This window comes from Catharus ustulatus, chromosome 23, assembly GCF_009819885.2.
Source record: "Catharus ustulatus isolate bCatUst1 chromosome 23, bCatUst1.pri.v2, whole genome shotgun sequence".
NCBI classification, from domain to species: Eukaryota; Metazoa; Chordata; class Aves; order Passeriformes; family Turdidae; genus Catharus; species Catharus ustulatus.
The window spans coordinates 2061111-2077215 of NC_046243.1; the positions used below are offsets into that span (position 1 = coordinate 2061111).

The 16105-nt window shown below is 46.9% G+C and overlaps 1 protein-coding gene across 2 annotated transcripts; it reads right to left on the minus strand.

Annotated features, from left to right (window-relative positions):
* Positions 1-587: 587 nt before the first annotated feature.
* Positions 588-13954, minus strand: LOC117006571 (keratin, type I cytoskeletal 14-like). Of its 2 annotated transcripts, none has more exons than XM_033079097.1 (8): positions 13744-13954; positions 12889-12971; positions 12548-12704; positions 12205-12366; positions 11917-12042; positions 1820-2046; positions 1187-1278; positions 588-876 (listed from the first exon to the last, which is right to left on the minus strand). In XM_033079097.1, exons 1-8 carry the CDS (start codon positions 13912-13914, stop codon positions 857-859), a joined length of 1038 nt encoding a protein of 345 aa, XP_032934988.1. In that variant the 5' UTR covers positions 13915-13954; the 3' UTR covers positions 588-856. The 2 variants fall into 2 exon arrangements, with proteins under 2 accessions (XP_032934988.1, XP_032934987.1); XM_033079096.1 differs by lacking the exons at positions 11917-12042; positions 12205-12366; positions 12548-12704; positions 12889-12971; positions 13744-13954 and adding exons at positions 2137-2262; positions 2425-2586; positions 2769-2925; positions 3073-3155; positions 3954-4545.
* Positions 13955-16105: the final 2151 nt, after the last annotated feature.

Sequence of the window (16105 nt, forward strand, 5' to 3'; positions counted from 1 at the left end):
TTCAGATAAAAGACCTGAGCTCACATTTTCCAGCATGGCAGGAGGAATAACCCCAACAACTAAATGCTGGGTTAGTAGAATTTTCATACTACTCACTCATTTCCTGATCTAACCCTTTGCTTTAATGGAACAAGATGAGGCAGAGCTCTCACCCGGGCACTGGGGCTGCCTGGATGGGATTGATTTCTTGTTCAGCGACTCTAAGGAAGGTGGTTTTCATTTGACAAAATTTTAATGAAGTTTTGGGGTTAATTAATCCTGATTTTTCACTTCAGCTGATGAATTGGCAAATCAACTACTTGCACACCCTTTGCAACATATGCTATGAAAAAGGCATTCTCCCACCCCTTTCTTTTCCCCATAGGTGTCACCCTTGAGTTTAACGTGGATGTGTTTTATTCATCTCCAGGATTTTATCCAGTCATCATATCATTTAGGATTCACATTTTTTTGAGCCATATTACATAATTCATGCAACCTTAATTTCTTTGTGTATCTGACTTGTTACACCTAAATGTAACCAGAATATTAATATACCAAACAGACTGCTGGACACAGAGTTTTCTTTGCATTGCAGACAGGTAAAGCTTTATTCGAGGAATTGTTGTTCAACAGAGAACCAAGTGCACTGCAGAGAACTGTGTGTAAGCACAGTGATCACAGTGATGGACAGTGTGAAACGGGAGGAGGAGTAGAAGTTTTATGGAAAGCCTAGTAATGATTAATTTTGATTTCATGAGTAGCAGCTGGGGAGCAGTCTGTGCAGGGGTAGGTCACAGTGTGTGTGGTTGGTTTGGCACCACGCTGAGGGCCAGGCTGATCCCACAGCACTGACTGCAGGGAACACAGTGGAATCTTAGCACACTCTTGACTGCCCTGTGGAGAGAAAGAAGAAACCATTGCTGTGATAGGGAAACCAAGAGTCTCTTTGCAGCACTGACATTTCAGACTCATCCACTATTTAAATATCCATTTATTAGCAGAAGCATGGGAAAGAAGCTTAACCTGTCTCTGGAACTGCAGCCAAACCACTTTGAAATTAAGAGCTTTGATATTGAATGGTTTCATCCCTGCTGCAATTGCAGATGTGGAAGCCAGAGCACAAGGTTGGAATTAACAGGAAAAGGGATGAAACACAAAATGTGAAAGCCATAAGTTTGGATGTTCTTTGGAAGATGTTTCTTACCTGCCTTGTCACTAGATTGACCATGACAGTAGGAGCTGGAAGAGTAGGAGTGGGAGGACATTCCTCCTCCTTGGAGAGCTCCTTGAGATGATCTGTAAAAGGAAAGAAGTTTTAATGAAGGGAACAATAAATAGATGCTGACATCATGTGCAGGGCATGTAACAGCTCAGCTTTTCCTGGATCTTGCAAATATATTTATATTTTTTTTTAGTTTCATTCCCTTCAGCTGTATTTTCCTAGAAAATTGTGAGAGCAGAGATAGCAAGAGACTGTTGCAGTATAATTCTTATATTCTCACAGTCCAACTGTGTGTGTTCATCTGCTGACAGAAGGAACTTCATTACAGTTTGGTTTGGCACAGTGATTCCATGAAACTCAATCCGCACATGCAGGTCAAGAGGAACTGATTAACTCAAACCTGTCAGTAATAATCTACTCTGTGTTTCCCTCTGTGTTTGATGTGCTTATGAAGTTTTTGACAGACACATTTCAATGCAGACACCATGAAAAAAAGTTGCTGAATTTAGATTTAAGCTACAGACAAGTAAAATATCTTTCACTGTCTTCCGGGAGTGCCAAGAGAGAAAAGTTTGGGATAAAATTTGTGTCGTTATTTGCAAACAGAGAACGTACACAAGATCCTGCTGGCCCTCCTGCAGCAGTGCCCGGTACTGCTGGATCTCCTGCTCCAGGCGCATCTTGATGCCCAGGAGCATCTTGTACTCCTGGCTCTGTCCCTCTATCTCACAGCGGATGCTGCCCAGCTCCTCCTCAACACAGTTGATCTGAGCCTGGATTTGTTGGAGCATGCGGCCGTAGCGAGACTCGGTTTCTGCCAGGGAGTTCTCCAGAGAGCTTTTCTAAAAGGCAAACACAGAGTTGAGGAGCAGAGTTCCACGGTTCCCTGCCCGTGCCAAGGAGGGGAGGGCCCACAGATCCTGCCCACGTACTGTGCTGAGCTGTGCCTGCAGCTCGATCTCCAGGTTCTGCATCTCGCGCCTCAGCTCGCTGAGCTGCTGGCTGCTGGTCTGGATGTCCTGGCTGCTGGTGGTGACCTGCTGATTGACTTCTTGGATCTGCAGAGTCAAACCCCAGAGACACTTGCTGAGCCACAAGGGAGCAGATTTGCTGAGTGAGTACTCACATGTGCAGGGAGCCTCTCCCTTTCAGCCAGTCCTGGTACCAGGGGGTCTGGGCTGTCCCTGCCCAGGAGATTCACTCTGGGCATTGTTACACACCTTGACCTCATACCACTGCTCCACCTCCCTGCGGTTCTTCTCAATGATCTGCTCGTATTCATCTCTCAGGTCATTCAGGGTCTTTGTCAAATCTTCTCCAGGGGCAGCATTGACCTCCACGCTCACATCACCACCAGTCTGGGATTGGAGCTGCCTCATTTCCTGCAGGGAGTGCAGAGAGAGACACAAGAGCACACACAGCGGTCATTTGTTGTGCTGGGGCAAAGCAGCACCATGGTACAAAGGAGTGACAATGCCATGGCATCAGGTAAAATTGACTTGCTATGTGATGGTGGGAAGTGTGAAGAATCAATGGATCAGTGCTATTTATCACTGGATCATACCTCCTCATGGTTTCTCTTCAGAGCAATCAGCTCATCCTTCAGGGACTCCAGCTCAGATTCCAGTGAAGACCGAGTGGTGGTGAGGCCATCCAGGATGTTTCTCAGGCCATTGATGTCAGCCTCCACGGTCTGACGGATGACCAGCTCATTCTCATACCTGTGCAGAGGAAAGCATTGCCCATTCATTTCATTATAATGTGTAGGCTTGATCATACCACTTTAGACAGGGCTTCATCCACCTACATTCATGAGTCTCATAAAATTTGTGACAGAAAAGAGGCAAGGTTCACAGGGAGGTACTCACTTCATTCGGAAGTCATCAGCAGTCATCTTGCTGTTATCAATGTCCAGAATCATTCTGTTGTTGTCCACAGTGGCAGAAATAATCTGCAAAAGGGGAAGGTGGAGAGGAATCTTTCTGTGTCTAGATTTCCAGGACAAGCAGAAAGAGGACACAGAAAGAGGACTACAAATGTTTGGTAGAATGTCACTGCTGGTCTTGGAATTGTTTCGTGGACTACTGTAGGGGCTGCAGAAAGTTTCTGAATTGCCATGTCACAGGGACTGGTGTGTGCAAGGTTTTGGCTTTCCAAATATTTTGATGAAAGAATATTTCCATGGGGAAAAGAACAGAAGAGCATTTATGTTGGGAAATGGTCAAACCCATGATGTTCTGCACTCTGGGTGTTGGAGGCTTTGTCCCTGATGCTCTAAGTCATCTCATTATGAAAAAAATTGGTTGTAAGGGAAGAGCTCAGTCCTTCCACCAGGTTATGTAGGAAGGAGTGTGAAGGGACAAAGGGAGCTCAGATCCTGCCACCAAGGTGCTTTGGCTCTGCTCTCCATGCAGCTGATGTGGGTGGGAGCAGGGGGAAGCGCTGCAAACCGCACAGGGCTGGTGTGCAGCCACCTGCACATCGTGGGATGTGCATTGCGTGAGCCAGCGCGTCTGCGGCTGCTGGAGCTCCTGGTGCCTCGGGCTGTGCCCTGCTGCCCGTGGGCTGCTCTGAGCTTTGCTCAGCCAGGGGATGGGAGTGCAGCTCAGCAGGTTTGTGCCTGTGCTACTACCAGCACGGCCGAGCCCAGCGCTGGGGATGGAGGGAGGAGGAAGAGAGGAAGGAGGAAAGGCTTCCAGGAGAGAAGAGCATGTGGGAGATGGAACCACGTGCGCCAGGAGGATCCTACCTGATTCTGGAGTTGCTCGATGGTCTGGTAGTAGGAGCTGTAGTCCTTGGAGACGCTGGGAGCTTGTTTCCTGTACCACTCGCGGATGTGCAGCTCGAGCTGAGCGTTCTCTTCCTCCAGCCTTCGCACCTTGTCCAGGTAAGAGGCCAGGCGGTCGTTGAGGTTCTGCATGGTGACCTTCTCATTGCCGCTGAGCAGCAGGTCCCCGCCAGGGCCGCAGCTCCCCGCGAAGCCCCCGCCGAAGCCCCCGGCGAGGCCGCCCATGCTCAGGCCGCCGCCGTAGCCCCCGCACGCTGCCCCGCCGTAGCTGCCCCCGCCGATCACGGAGGACGCGTAGCGCCGGCAGGACACGGAGGAGCTGCGGCCGCTGCTGCCGCCACAGGCACCGCCACCTCCTCCTCCGCTCCTGTACGAGGTGCTGGATGTTCTCTTGATGCTGCAGCTCATGGTGAAGGGTTCAGCTCTCTAGCCCCAGATATGCAAAGCTGTGCACAGCGAGGTTGAGGGAATCCAAGTGCTGCGGGCTGTCCTTGCTGCTGGCTATTTATACCTGCCCGGGTGGGTGTCACCTGCCAGGCAGTCCAGCTTCCCATGGGCTTTGCCAGCCGTGGTGCTCATGCTGAAAGTGATGCGCTAAGGGGAATTTCTTTTGGGGCTTGGGACAGCCCTCCCCCCAGGTCCTGTGTTTGCATGCTGATTCACACCAAGCCGGCACTGTAATTTCGGGTGGGTGGCTGTCAGTTAGATTTTGTTGGAGATAGTTTGTTGCTGGCTACTTAGTGAGTGAGACTCATTTTAATAGCTGTTCTTTGTTCTTTGGAGTCATTTTCTTCTGTCCTGAAAACAGGTGGTGAAAGCACCACCTAATCACTCTGCTTTAGTTTCTGATTTGGAGAAGAATGAACTCAGGCATCCTCTGCGTGAGGCTGGTTCAAATTAGCCTATGGAACTGCCAGTTCTGGAAACAGAATCCCTGAGAATTTAGGTTTTATGTCAGAATCTAGAGTTTAGGTTTAGAATTTCTTTTCCCTAGAAAAGAAAGCTCACTGTGGGTACTGTCTCTCTGAGTATTTAGTGGTAAATCACAGCAGAATGAGCTTAACAGCAGTAATGTCATTTCTGTTCTCACCAGAATCTGGTGGTATCACTTCCAGGAAATTCTCCTGTCTCATGAGCATGCAGTGATGCCATTTTAAAGTTGTGAGTTTTTAAGCATTTCTGTGCAAATTTCCAATCACTCAGAGGTTATCTTATCTGAAATATGTACATGACATCTGTATGGCTGCATTGGCTGTGTCCTGGGAGAGGAAAGAAAGGATTTGGCTTGGCCAGATGGAGGCTGAGATTGTTATCAACTGGCTCTTGAGGAAAATGGTACCAGGGCTGTTTGAAATACAGAATAATCCTGTTGTCCATGTAGGAAAGGGCACAATCTGGATTTGAGTGTGTTTGGTCTGGAAACTAAGGGGAAATTTTAACAATGGGAGGCAGAAGGGTCTTGAAGAGTTTCCATTGCAAGAGCTGTGGATGGAAGAGTTTCACGTCTGATCTTGGGCAATTGGTGTTGGGGATTTTATCTTTGTATAACAGAGGTAGGTGTGATGACCCTCTAGATCCCTTAACTTCAGTCTTTTGTCCCTTGGTGCTGAACAACTGCACCATTTCTGTAAGGGGCAAATTGTGACAAGTCCTTCTTTGGAAAGGAAATTTTGCCTTTCAATAACTTCTGGAAAATGTGAATTTTAAGTCTGAAAAACAAGGGGCCTCATTATGTGAGGGTTGAACTTTGATGGGAATCCATCAAATTATAATTATAATTTACCCATTAATTTTGTTATTCGTTTCTCCATTTATGCTGTTACTTACACACACCCTGCAGTTGTGGCTCAAGCAGGATTTTTTTTCTTAGCCATAATGATTATAAGATCCATAAAAGCTACTAATGTGTGTTATGGCTGACTGAAGAATCATGGAAAACCATTCACCCTCTTTCTTGACACACCACCACCCCCATATCTGTGATAATGTAATCCTTTGATCTGCATAATTATGATTGTTGTTTTATTGGTAGCTCTCTAATTATCCACACGTCAGAACCAGGTGTTTTGCATATGTTATTGAGACTGAGTCATCATTATTAAAAAATAAAAATTATTTTCTCACAGGGTGTGATTCCTTAGTCATATTTTCCTCATTAGATTGTTGAAATGCACTTTTATTCTCCCCTATGAGATGTTTATTGCTCATTGGCATCAGTGCCAGAGGTGTTGATTTTAAAACTCCTTCTCGGCATCGTTGCATCACAATACCTGACCCAACAATTTCTGACATTTCCCAATGCTGTAATTTCATACTATCACCAGGTGCCTTTTCTCTGTCTCTTTGTTCCTCTCTTTTTTGAATAGTTGATCTAACCACCCTTTCTGCCATAACTGCATCCCAAACATTTAATCTCTAGACTTTCTGTTCTGTAACCTGGGGCTGTTTCCTTGTCTCCATGTGCATTTCTGGCCACTGTCCTGTGTACATGGCCTGAGTTGGCTGTTGTGAGTTTGGCCATGCTGATTTACTTCACAAACCAGAAGAGCCAAGACTGTTCAGGAGTTGGATGATACAATTCCTCCAAAGCCATCTTCCCCTGGAACTTGCTGTAATAGATAAGGTATCCTAGATACCAAGGTTGAGCCAAATTCCTTAAGAATTTGGTCACTCTCCTAACACTTTGGAAGATAATTGGTTAGAAATTAGTCTGTGTAATTGGCCAGTTTACCTTTAGAACTTCTCACTTAGATTGGATGCTGTTCTTTGTATAAACTTTTATTGGCTGTAGTTTAAATCCCCTCTGAACTTATAAATATGGCTTTGTTCTGAGAGAATCCTGCCTGACTCCCTTCACATGAAATAAAAGTTCTTGTGGAACTCGTCAAGTAAGGCCTCCTGTTTTTCTCTGCTGGCTAAATGTGAGCTTTCTGAGAGATAGCTAAATGTTAGCACTCTCTGGTCCTGGTAAATACCACCAGGGACCAAAAGAAAGTTACACAGGAGCCATTGCCTTTCAGTCCTTGTGATGATGGAGGAGGTCAGACATGTTCTGCTGTAGATGTTGAGGCTCCTCAGCCATTCAAAGGTGCTGTAAGAGCTTTGAAATCACATCTTCCCCTGGCAGACCTTTTGCTCATAGTGCACCCCATGGACCTCTGCAAGTCAGAAGTTTGTTTGAAGTAGGAATGCTGGGAGTCCTTTCCCAGTGCTGTTTACTCACTGGTGAAGTTGGATGCTGAGCCACAAACAGATACTCCAAACTGGCAGAAGAACCAAAAGCAGCCTGTGGTTTCCACAGAGGCTGTGATGCCATTCCTGGATGATTGTCTTCAGTCACACGAGAGGGAGAGGACAATCCTAGATACAATTACTGGTAATTAATTCTCCAGTAAATGAGTCAAATGTGGTCTTGGTAAGAAGAGTGCTACTCCCAAGAGTTTAGTCAGGAACTCCATTTGTACATTCCTCATCTGTCATCCATCGTCCTGCAGCATCGCCCAACCTGTGCATTTTTTCAGTCCATTCAGAGCTGCAGGATTTCCACAGCCCCCCATTATGGACTCATCTTTCTCTTGTGTCATTCCATGGGGTGAGCTCATAAACTTGCATGTGTACAGACCTACAGAAAATCCTATTGAATGTGAGATATTTTAATTCTTCAGTTGATCTAAATCATTACTCGTAGTCCTTCCTACCACTGAAAAAGGACAAATTTAGAGAGACTTCCCAAGGGAAATGAAGCTCTTCCAGCAGAGGGATCCTTTCCTGTTCTCTTTCTCTCCATCTGCTTCCATGTGTTCCGGTTATCAACGATGGTAACTAATGGAATTCTAAATTCCTCCCTGCCAAAGCCTTTTTTCCATATCCTGCCTTTTTTTCCCTATCCTGTAGGTCTTTTCAGAGCACTGAACGAGTGTGTGGCTTTTTCTAAGAACATGGATGAGTGAAGTGAGCACTGGGAGGAGGCAGTGGTGTCAGGATACCTGATCCCAGAAATAGCACAAGGTTTCTGGAGCCCCTGCCAGCCTCAGACAGAGGCTGTGGGTGCTGCTGTGCCTTTGGCACACGTGTGCTGCGTGCTGTCCCTAGGACAGCCCTGGCCCATCCCTAGGTGGGGGTTAGTGCCCCGTGGATCAGCAGAAATGTGTGGAGGATGTTGTGCTGTCAGCAGCAGGACTCCACAGTGAGCTGATCCTGCTGTAGAGACTCCCAAGGACTCTGCCCAGTGCCACCCACTGCACCAAGACCTCACACTCCAAATTGGCTCAGAAATGGGGAGACACTGCAGCTCTGGAGTTCCTGGGAGTTCTCTGGGAGAGGGCTGTATTTTTGATCATTCTGATGCTTCTCTGTGCTTCTGGAACATTACAAGGAAGCAAATTAAGTAATTCCACGATTATAAGCCGCACCATTTTGACTAAAATTTTGGTCCGAACCCAAAGTGTGGCTTGTAATCAGGTGTGGCTGATATATGGACAAAGAATGAAAAGTTGCTGTTTTAGTTTGGAGGACAGGTGTGTGCTGAGAAAGGCAGGAGCTCCTCTTTGAAATGGAGAATGTAAACTCCTTCCTTCCAAATTATTATAATTTTGAAATCAAGGGGATCTCAGGCAAAGATATGGGAATTAGGAATAACAGTTCTTTACTAGGGAAATTAAAATAGAAATACAGCACTACAAAGAACAAACCCCAAACCCTGACACAGTCAGAGTACAACCTGACACCCATCAGTCAGGCAGGGTGTTGGCAGCAGTCCCATCCCATGGTGGCTGCATCCTCCTGCAGTGACAGATGTGGCTCAGTTGGAGCAGTGCTCCTGTACAAGGTGCAGTTTCCCTCCCAAGCTCCAGTGGTGATGTGGAGAAATCCGGTTTCCCTCTGGAGTCCAGTGGAGAAAGGGGCTCCCTTAGTGTCCCAAAAGCTCTGTTTTTATCTTGGTAAGAAATGTTGGGCTCTTCCCCCTGGCTGGAGCAACTCCCAATGGGATGCAGTAATTTTATCAGTCCCACAGTGGGACTCAATGGCCATGAACAGAAAATGACTGCTGGAGGAAGGATGGGTTGTGAAAAGATAAAGAACAATGCCCTGCCTGGTTTCAATGGATGGCCCATTAGCAGAATATCTCCCATGGAGATCAGGATCACTGCCCCCACCCTCAACAGATGGTGATAGAACAGATACCTTTTATCACATCCTGTATTGTAACATGAGGCTTATAATTGTGAAATTACTGTAACCTTTCATTCTTTAGTTATATACATCAACTGTAGTTTAAGGTTCTATAATTTGACCTCAAAAGAGATGTTCTGGCAACCTCTGGAGACAAAAGTCATGTTTGCATTTGCTTTACATCACTTCCTATGCTCTTTCAAGCTGAAATTAACTTTTTACTCGTTGTATACAGGCTTTTTTCAGACAAATTCCTGATGCTGTCAGTTTTTCAACAGGAGTAGAAAGTGAATTCTTTGTGGACACTCACTGCAGGCTGCAGCCAGGGTGCTGTGCTGGCAGAGCCAAGGTATGTATTACTGAGAGAGGACCTAAACAAAATCAAACTCTTCTAAATTGGTTGTGATGAGAAGGTGTTTAATTTCATTACCCTAACAGATCAATCCTTCAGTGTGAAATGAAATGGGAAATCTTAGAAACCAGGTTTAATCAGTGGGGAAGGGACAAACAGGTATCTGTACGTCATACATGGCTGATTTTGTGTATGTGGTGCACAACAGTCAGGGACTGAAAAAGGCTTCACTGTGATCTTCAGAAAATGAAATACATCTAAAGGAGCTGCCCTCTTATCTCTAATTATGTTACATATTTTATGTTCTTAAGCAGTAAAATACAGAAAATACTTTCAGTGAAAGGATGTGTCTCTCATTTCTCTAAAGGCAGAGTATCAGTCAGCTGTGTGTACCAACAGAAATTGGGTTCTTGGTATTATATCAGTATTTAGATTGAAATTTCTATCATAAAATATTGGAGTGTTTTTGGTGCATTGTACTGAAGGAAACAGATCCATTGTCTTGCTGTCTGTTTTTCCTAACAGAAGCCATCAATATGTCATTCTCTGTGCAACAAAAGGTGAAGAAATACTTGTGAGGAAGCCCCTTCATACTGGAACAACCTCTCCTGAGTCACACCTTCCTTCCCACAGTACTCCAGCTGTGATGAGATTAATGGACTCAGATAACTCACAGTAGTACCACTGGGTACAGTTTAGTAAATTAACAGTTGATCTGCTGATAGTTACCATTATTTGTATTTTCTTTCTCCTTTCACTCACATAATTCATTCTCTTTAGTACAAGTGGCAAGGCAAGGGGCCAGAAAGCAATCCCTTAGTGACCATTAAAAAACAAAATGGTAACTGATTTTTAATGTCTCAGGGAAAATTGTGTCAAGAACTGACAAGAAGTTTTCTATATTCAACCTCTTGCTTGTGAAGAGAGTTCTGGCAGCCCCACCCAGCAGCTCCCCTAGGCAGAGGCTGGCTGTTGTCTCACCTCACACAGCCATGCTCACACTTCTGATATTTGCTTTCACTCAGTGGTTTTATCCCAGCAGTGTGTCCATTTCCCTGGTGCAAAATGGACTGTCCTGGGACCAAGTACCCACTACAACTGCACAGCCCCTGTTTGGTGGATAAGTACCCACACAAGATTGGTTACATTTATTTTCTCAGACATGTTGTGATTTGCATTGCAGTTGTAAAGGTTTATTGGAGAAGAGTTACCAGCAGAGTGTGAGCCCTTTAACAAGGAATGAGTTGCCAAAGACAAGCTGAGTAAGCCAAGCATTGGAGGGCAGAGGAAGGGGTTTTGGGGGAGGTGATCAGGCTCATCTTCCCAACCCCTCCCTCTGCCCCGGCCGTGCTGCAGAAACTCTGGGGTGTCTCTCGCCGCCCATGGTCGGAGCATCTCAGCTGGACGGTGCCAGGGTCTCTTCTGCTGCTCTAGCACACTCTTGATTGCCCTGTGAGAACGCAAAGCAAATCACTGCCTTGAGGGAAAGTCTGAGCATTCCTGCTGAGTGGAATTCTTACAGCAGTGTCACAGCGGCTCCATGCCCAGCAGCACCCTGGGCACTTTCTCAGAACTGTATATTTTTATTATTCCAGTAAGCAAAAGTTTATAAACTGTATTTTGTATTTAGGCAGAGGGAAGATCAACACTTGCTGTATTTGAACTCCTGATTCTGCTGCAATGGAGTAATGAGGTTTCTCACTTCCAGGCTAATGGACCTCAGAATCTTTCCCCACCCAAACTACAAAACTTTTTTCTGACCAAATACATTGCAGCCACTGGGACAGATGTAACCCACTAATAATCACATGCTTACAAAGTGTTAACTTACCTGACATGTCCCCACCCTGGGAATGAGAGTAGGAAGCAGAATATGACTGGGAGGATTTTCCACCTCCTTGGAAAGCTCCTTGGGAGGCACTGTGAAAAAAAAAACCAACAGAGAGAATTCATCAAAACCTACTAACACTGAATATTCAGTTGAAAGATATGTTGATGCAGCTTCAGGGACAAAAAGTCTCTATGGGTAAATTAGTACATGAGGATTTCTTTTTACTCCCTTGCTATAATATGAAATACATACACAAGATCCTGCTGGCCCTCCTGCAGCAGTGCCCGGTACTGCTGGATCTCCTGCTCCAGGCGGGTTTTTATACCCAGGAGCATCTTGTACTCCTGGCTCTGTCCCTCCATCTCACAGCGGATGCTGCCCAGCTCCTCCTCAACAGAATTGACCTGTGCTTGGATTTGTTGCAGCAGGAAGCTGTAGCGAGACTCGGTTTCTGCCAGGGAGTTCTCCAGAGAGCTTTTCTAAAAGGCAAACACAGAGTTGAGGAGCAGAGTTCCACGGCTCCCTGCCCGTGCCAAGGAGGGGAGGGCCCGCAGATCCTGCCCACGTACCGTGCTGAGCTGTGCCTGCAGCTCGATCTCCAGGTTCTGCATCTCGCGCCTCAGCTCGCTGAGCTGCTGGCTGCTGGTCTGGATGTCCTGGCTGCTGGTGGTGACCTGCTGATTGACTTCTTGGATCTGCAGAGTCAAACCCCAGAGACACTTGCTGAGCCACAAGGGAGCAGATTTGCTGAGTGAGTACTCACATGTGCAGGGAGCCTCTCCCTTTCAGCCAGTCCTGGTACCAGGGGGCCTGGGCTGTCCCTGCCCAGGAGATTCACTCTGGGCATCGCTATGTACCTTGACCTCATACCACTGCTCCACCTCCCTGCGGTTCTTCTCAATGATCTGCTCATATTCATCTCTCAGGTCATTCAGGATCTTTGTCAAGTCTTCTCCAGGGGCAGCATTGACCTCCACACTCACATCACCACCAGTCTGGGACTGGATCTGCCTTATTTCCTGCAGGGAGTGCAGAGAGAGACACAAGAGCACACACACAGGTCATTTGTTGTGCTGGGGCAAAGCAGCACCATGGTACAAAGGAGTGGCAATGCCATGGCATCAGGTAAAATTGACTTGCTATGTGATGGTGGGAAGTGTGAGGATCAATGGATCAGTGCTATTTATCACTGGATCATACCTCCTCATGGTTTCTCTTCAGAGCAATCAGCTCATCCTTCAGGGACTCCAGCTCGGATTCCAGTGAAGATCTAACCAGAGTCAGGTCATCCATGAGATTTCTCAGGCCATTGATGTCAGCCTCCACGGTCTGACGGATGACCAGCTCATTCTCATACCTGTGTCACACACACAGACAGAAATGGGGAAATGAGATGCTGACAGGCAATAGCACACATCCTAAGATCAGAATTCCAGTAAAACAGTATGACTCAGTAATACCACCCAGGGCTGTCCTCCCGTGTCTTCTTAGATGATGAGAGGGATTTGACAGATATACCAGGTTCACAGGGAGGTACTCACTTCATTCGGAAGTCATCGGCAGTCATCTTGCTGTTATCAATGTCCAGAAGCATTCTGTTGTTGTCCACAGTGGCAGAAATAATCTGCAAAAGAAGAAGGTGGAGAGGAGTCTTTCTGATTTCCAGGAGAAGTAGAAAGAAGCTCTAAGCTTTGGTAGGGTGTTATTGTGAGTCTTAGAATTATTTCTTGCAGTAGTGCAGGGCCCACATGGAAGGGTAATGATCCAGATTTACTTTTCAGGGAAGCTTGTGCTATCACAGACCATCCTGGCAAATCCATGCTCTTCCTTTTCTAAAGTTAGGGACAGCCCCCATGTGTCCTGAAGAGTGTTTGCAGCCCTTTCCATATAATGCAATAATTCATGGTGTCTGTTTGCTCTGTTTTTTGGTACTGTGTGACCTGATTGTAAGGGAAGACCTCAGTCCTTCCACCAGGGTATGTAGGAAGGAGTGTGAAGGGACAAAGGGAGCTCAGATCCTGCCACCAAGGTGCTTTGGCTCTTCTCTCCATGCAGCTGATGTGGGTGGGAGCAGGGGGAAGCGCTGCAAACCACACAGGGCTGCTGTGCAGCCACCTGCACATCGTGGGATGTGCATTGCGTGAGCCAGCGCGTCTGCGGCTGCTGGAGCTCCTGGTGCCTCGGGCTGTGCCCTGCTGCCCGTGGGCTGCTCTGGGGTTTGCTCAGCCAGGGGATGGGAGTGCAGCTCAGCAGGTTTGTGCCTGTGCTAGCACCAGCACGGCCGAGCCCAGCGCTGGGGATGGAGGGAGGAGGAAGAGGCAGAGAGGAAGGAGGAAAGGCTTCCAGGAGAGAAGAGCATGTGGGAGATGGAGCCACGTGCACCAGGAGGATCCTACCTGATTCTGGAGTTGCTCGATGGTCTGGTAGTAGGAGCTGTAGTCCTTGGAGACGCTGGGAGCTTGTTTCCTGTACCACTCGCGGATGTGCAGCTCGAGCTGAGCGTTCTCTTCCTCCAGCCTTCGCACCTTGTCCAGGTAAGAGGCCAGGCGGTCGTTGAGGTTCTGCATGGTGACCTTCTCATTGCCGCTGAGCAGCAGGTCCCCGCCAGGGCCGCAGCTCCCCGCGAAGCCCCCGCCGAAGCCCCCGGCGAGGCCGCCCATGCTCAGGCCGCCGCCGTAGCCCCCGCACGCTGCCCCGCCGTAGCTGCCCCCGCCGATCACGGAGGACGCGTAGCGCCGGCAGGACACGGAGGAGCTGCGGCCGCTGCTGCCGCCACAGGCACCACCAGCTCCTCCTCCGCTCCTGTACGAGGTGCTGGATGTTCTCTTGATGCTGCAGCTCATGGTGAAGGGTTCAGCTCTCTAGCCCCAGATATGCAAAGCTGTGCACAGCGAGGTTGAGGGAATCCAAGTGCTGCAGGCTGTCCTTGCTGCTGGCTATTTATACCTGCCCGGGTGGGTGTCACCTGCCAGGCAGTCCAGCTTCCCATGGGCTTTGCCAGCCATGGTGCTCATGCCAAAAATGATGTGCTAAGAGGAATTTTGTCTGAGGTAAGTAAAAGACATTACCATTCAGTGCAAATATGTCTCAGTTGATTCACACCTAGCTGCACTATAATTTGATATGGGTGGCTCCTTGTTGGATATTTTGTTGAACAATGTCGTATCTCTCAGTTTCTGTTAGCCTGGCAGTATGTTGCTGGTAACGGCAGCTAAGTCTCTGCTTATTGCCTGTGTCCATCATTTTTTATGTTTTGAAACTCAGTACCTCAGCTTTGGTCTTCCACCTGAGATTCATAACATCAGCAGCTTCCAAGGGACTCTTCATTCATAGATTTATTTAAAATTTACATCAACTTTATAGAAACTAATGCACTGAAATAAAATTTTGTATGACTACATTCCCATGTCTGTTACAGAAGAAAACTTGACTCTGAATTTTTCACTCTGTATTGAACAAGGTCCTGCTGGCATTCAGCTTTCTCTGAACATGCAGCACGTGGATCACAGTCTTTTCTCTTTTTGAAGAAAACTCTGCAGAACAGCCACAAAAATAACATTGTGCAAGGGAAAAGATATTAAATATTTTCCTATCAAAGGGCTCCTAATTTTATTGTAACAGTTTTAAACGGACTCAGAGGAAATTGAGAGGAGAAATATTTTACTTTGCGTATTTTCATAACTGTATTTAAATAGCAATTTCTCAGAATACAACCTTGAAGTATACAATACAATGAAAAAATAAGTTTGATTAAAAGAGACAAAGATTAGATCTTAAAAAATATCATCATTCCCAGAACTCATTACAGTGAAGGGTATTTTGCAACCATGACAGAATACCTTGCACCACCCAACAGACAGTCAGAAATACTTGTGTACTTTTTTCCACTGCAATAGGGAATGGCAGTGAGCTGCTTTTTCCATCTTTACTAATCAGGCTCCTGTGAAACTGAGAAAAGCCTCGAAGAGAAACAAATTTTTGGATTTCCAGCTGTGCATTAAGTATCAGCCTTGCAGAAGAGTCACTGGGCTGTGCAAAGGCAGCACAAGGAGCTGGTGGGACCTGCTGTGAATTGCCACCTCAAAATCAGCTTATCCCCAGAGAGGGAGGATGGATTCAACACAGAGCTGTTTTAGGAGAAGGTTCCACATTGCAGAAGAAGAAATGAGCCCACTCCTCTCTCTGGCTGCAGTTGAGCAGGTTTGTTGACCCTTGGTAGCTCTGTTGGCCCTGAGGTGGTGCCACCATCGCTGCCAGGCTCTGTCCTGGGGCTGTCCTGGGCTGGCACTGCCTCCACTGGACACGGGGAAGCTTCTGGCACCTTCTCACAGAAATCCCCCTGTATCCCCTGCTACCCACACCTCTCCACACAAACACAATACTGTGCCTTATGGATGTTAAATGATTTTGGAAATCCTTCCTTCCCTCCACCTGGGTCTCTCAGTGGCTGCTGTTTTCATTCTGTTTTAACCTCTTCTGGATTTCACTGTATGATGTGTAGCACTTAGTGCCTGTTTGGGCAGCAAAGTAATTAGGAGTCAGGGAAATAAGTACTCTTCCAAGGTTAGTTTAAAGCATGGATGACATCAGTGGAGGTTCCTGTCCCTGCACCTGCAGCTGTAGGAGGTGGCAATGCAATTCCCTCCCTTAGAGGGCTCTGGAATACACACAATTCTTAATCCTCAGAGCATTTATCATGAGCACCGTGGGTCTTTCTGCATGGTGGGTGTAGTCCAAGTTTCTAAACCAAAGAAGGAG

Excerpts from the sequence above, each read along its gene's own strand:
- LOC117006571 (XM_033079096.1), bottom strand. The coding sequence starts at position 4,400 with ATGAGCTGCAGCATCAAGAGAACATCCAGCACCTCGTACAGGAGCGGA. Across the intron at positions 2,047-2,136 it reads TGCAGGCACAGCTCAGCACA|AAAAGCTCTCTGGAGAACTC; the intron begins GTACGTGGGCAG and ends TTTGCCTTTTAG. Across the intron at positions 1,279-1,819 it reads GAGGGCCAGCAGGATCTTGT|ATCATCTCAAGGAGCTCTCC; the intron begins GTACGTTCTCTG and ends TTCCTTTTACAG.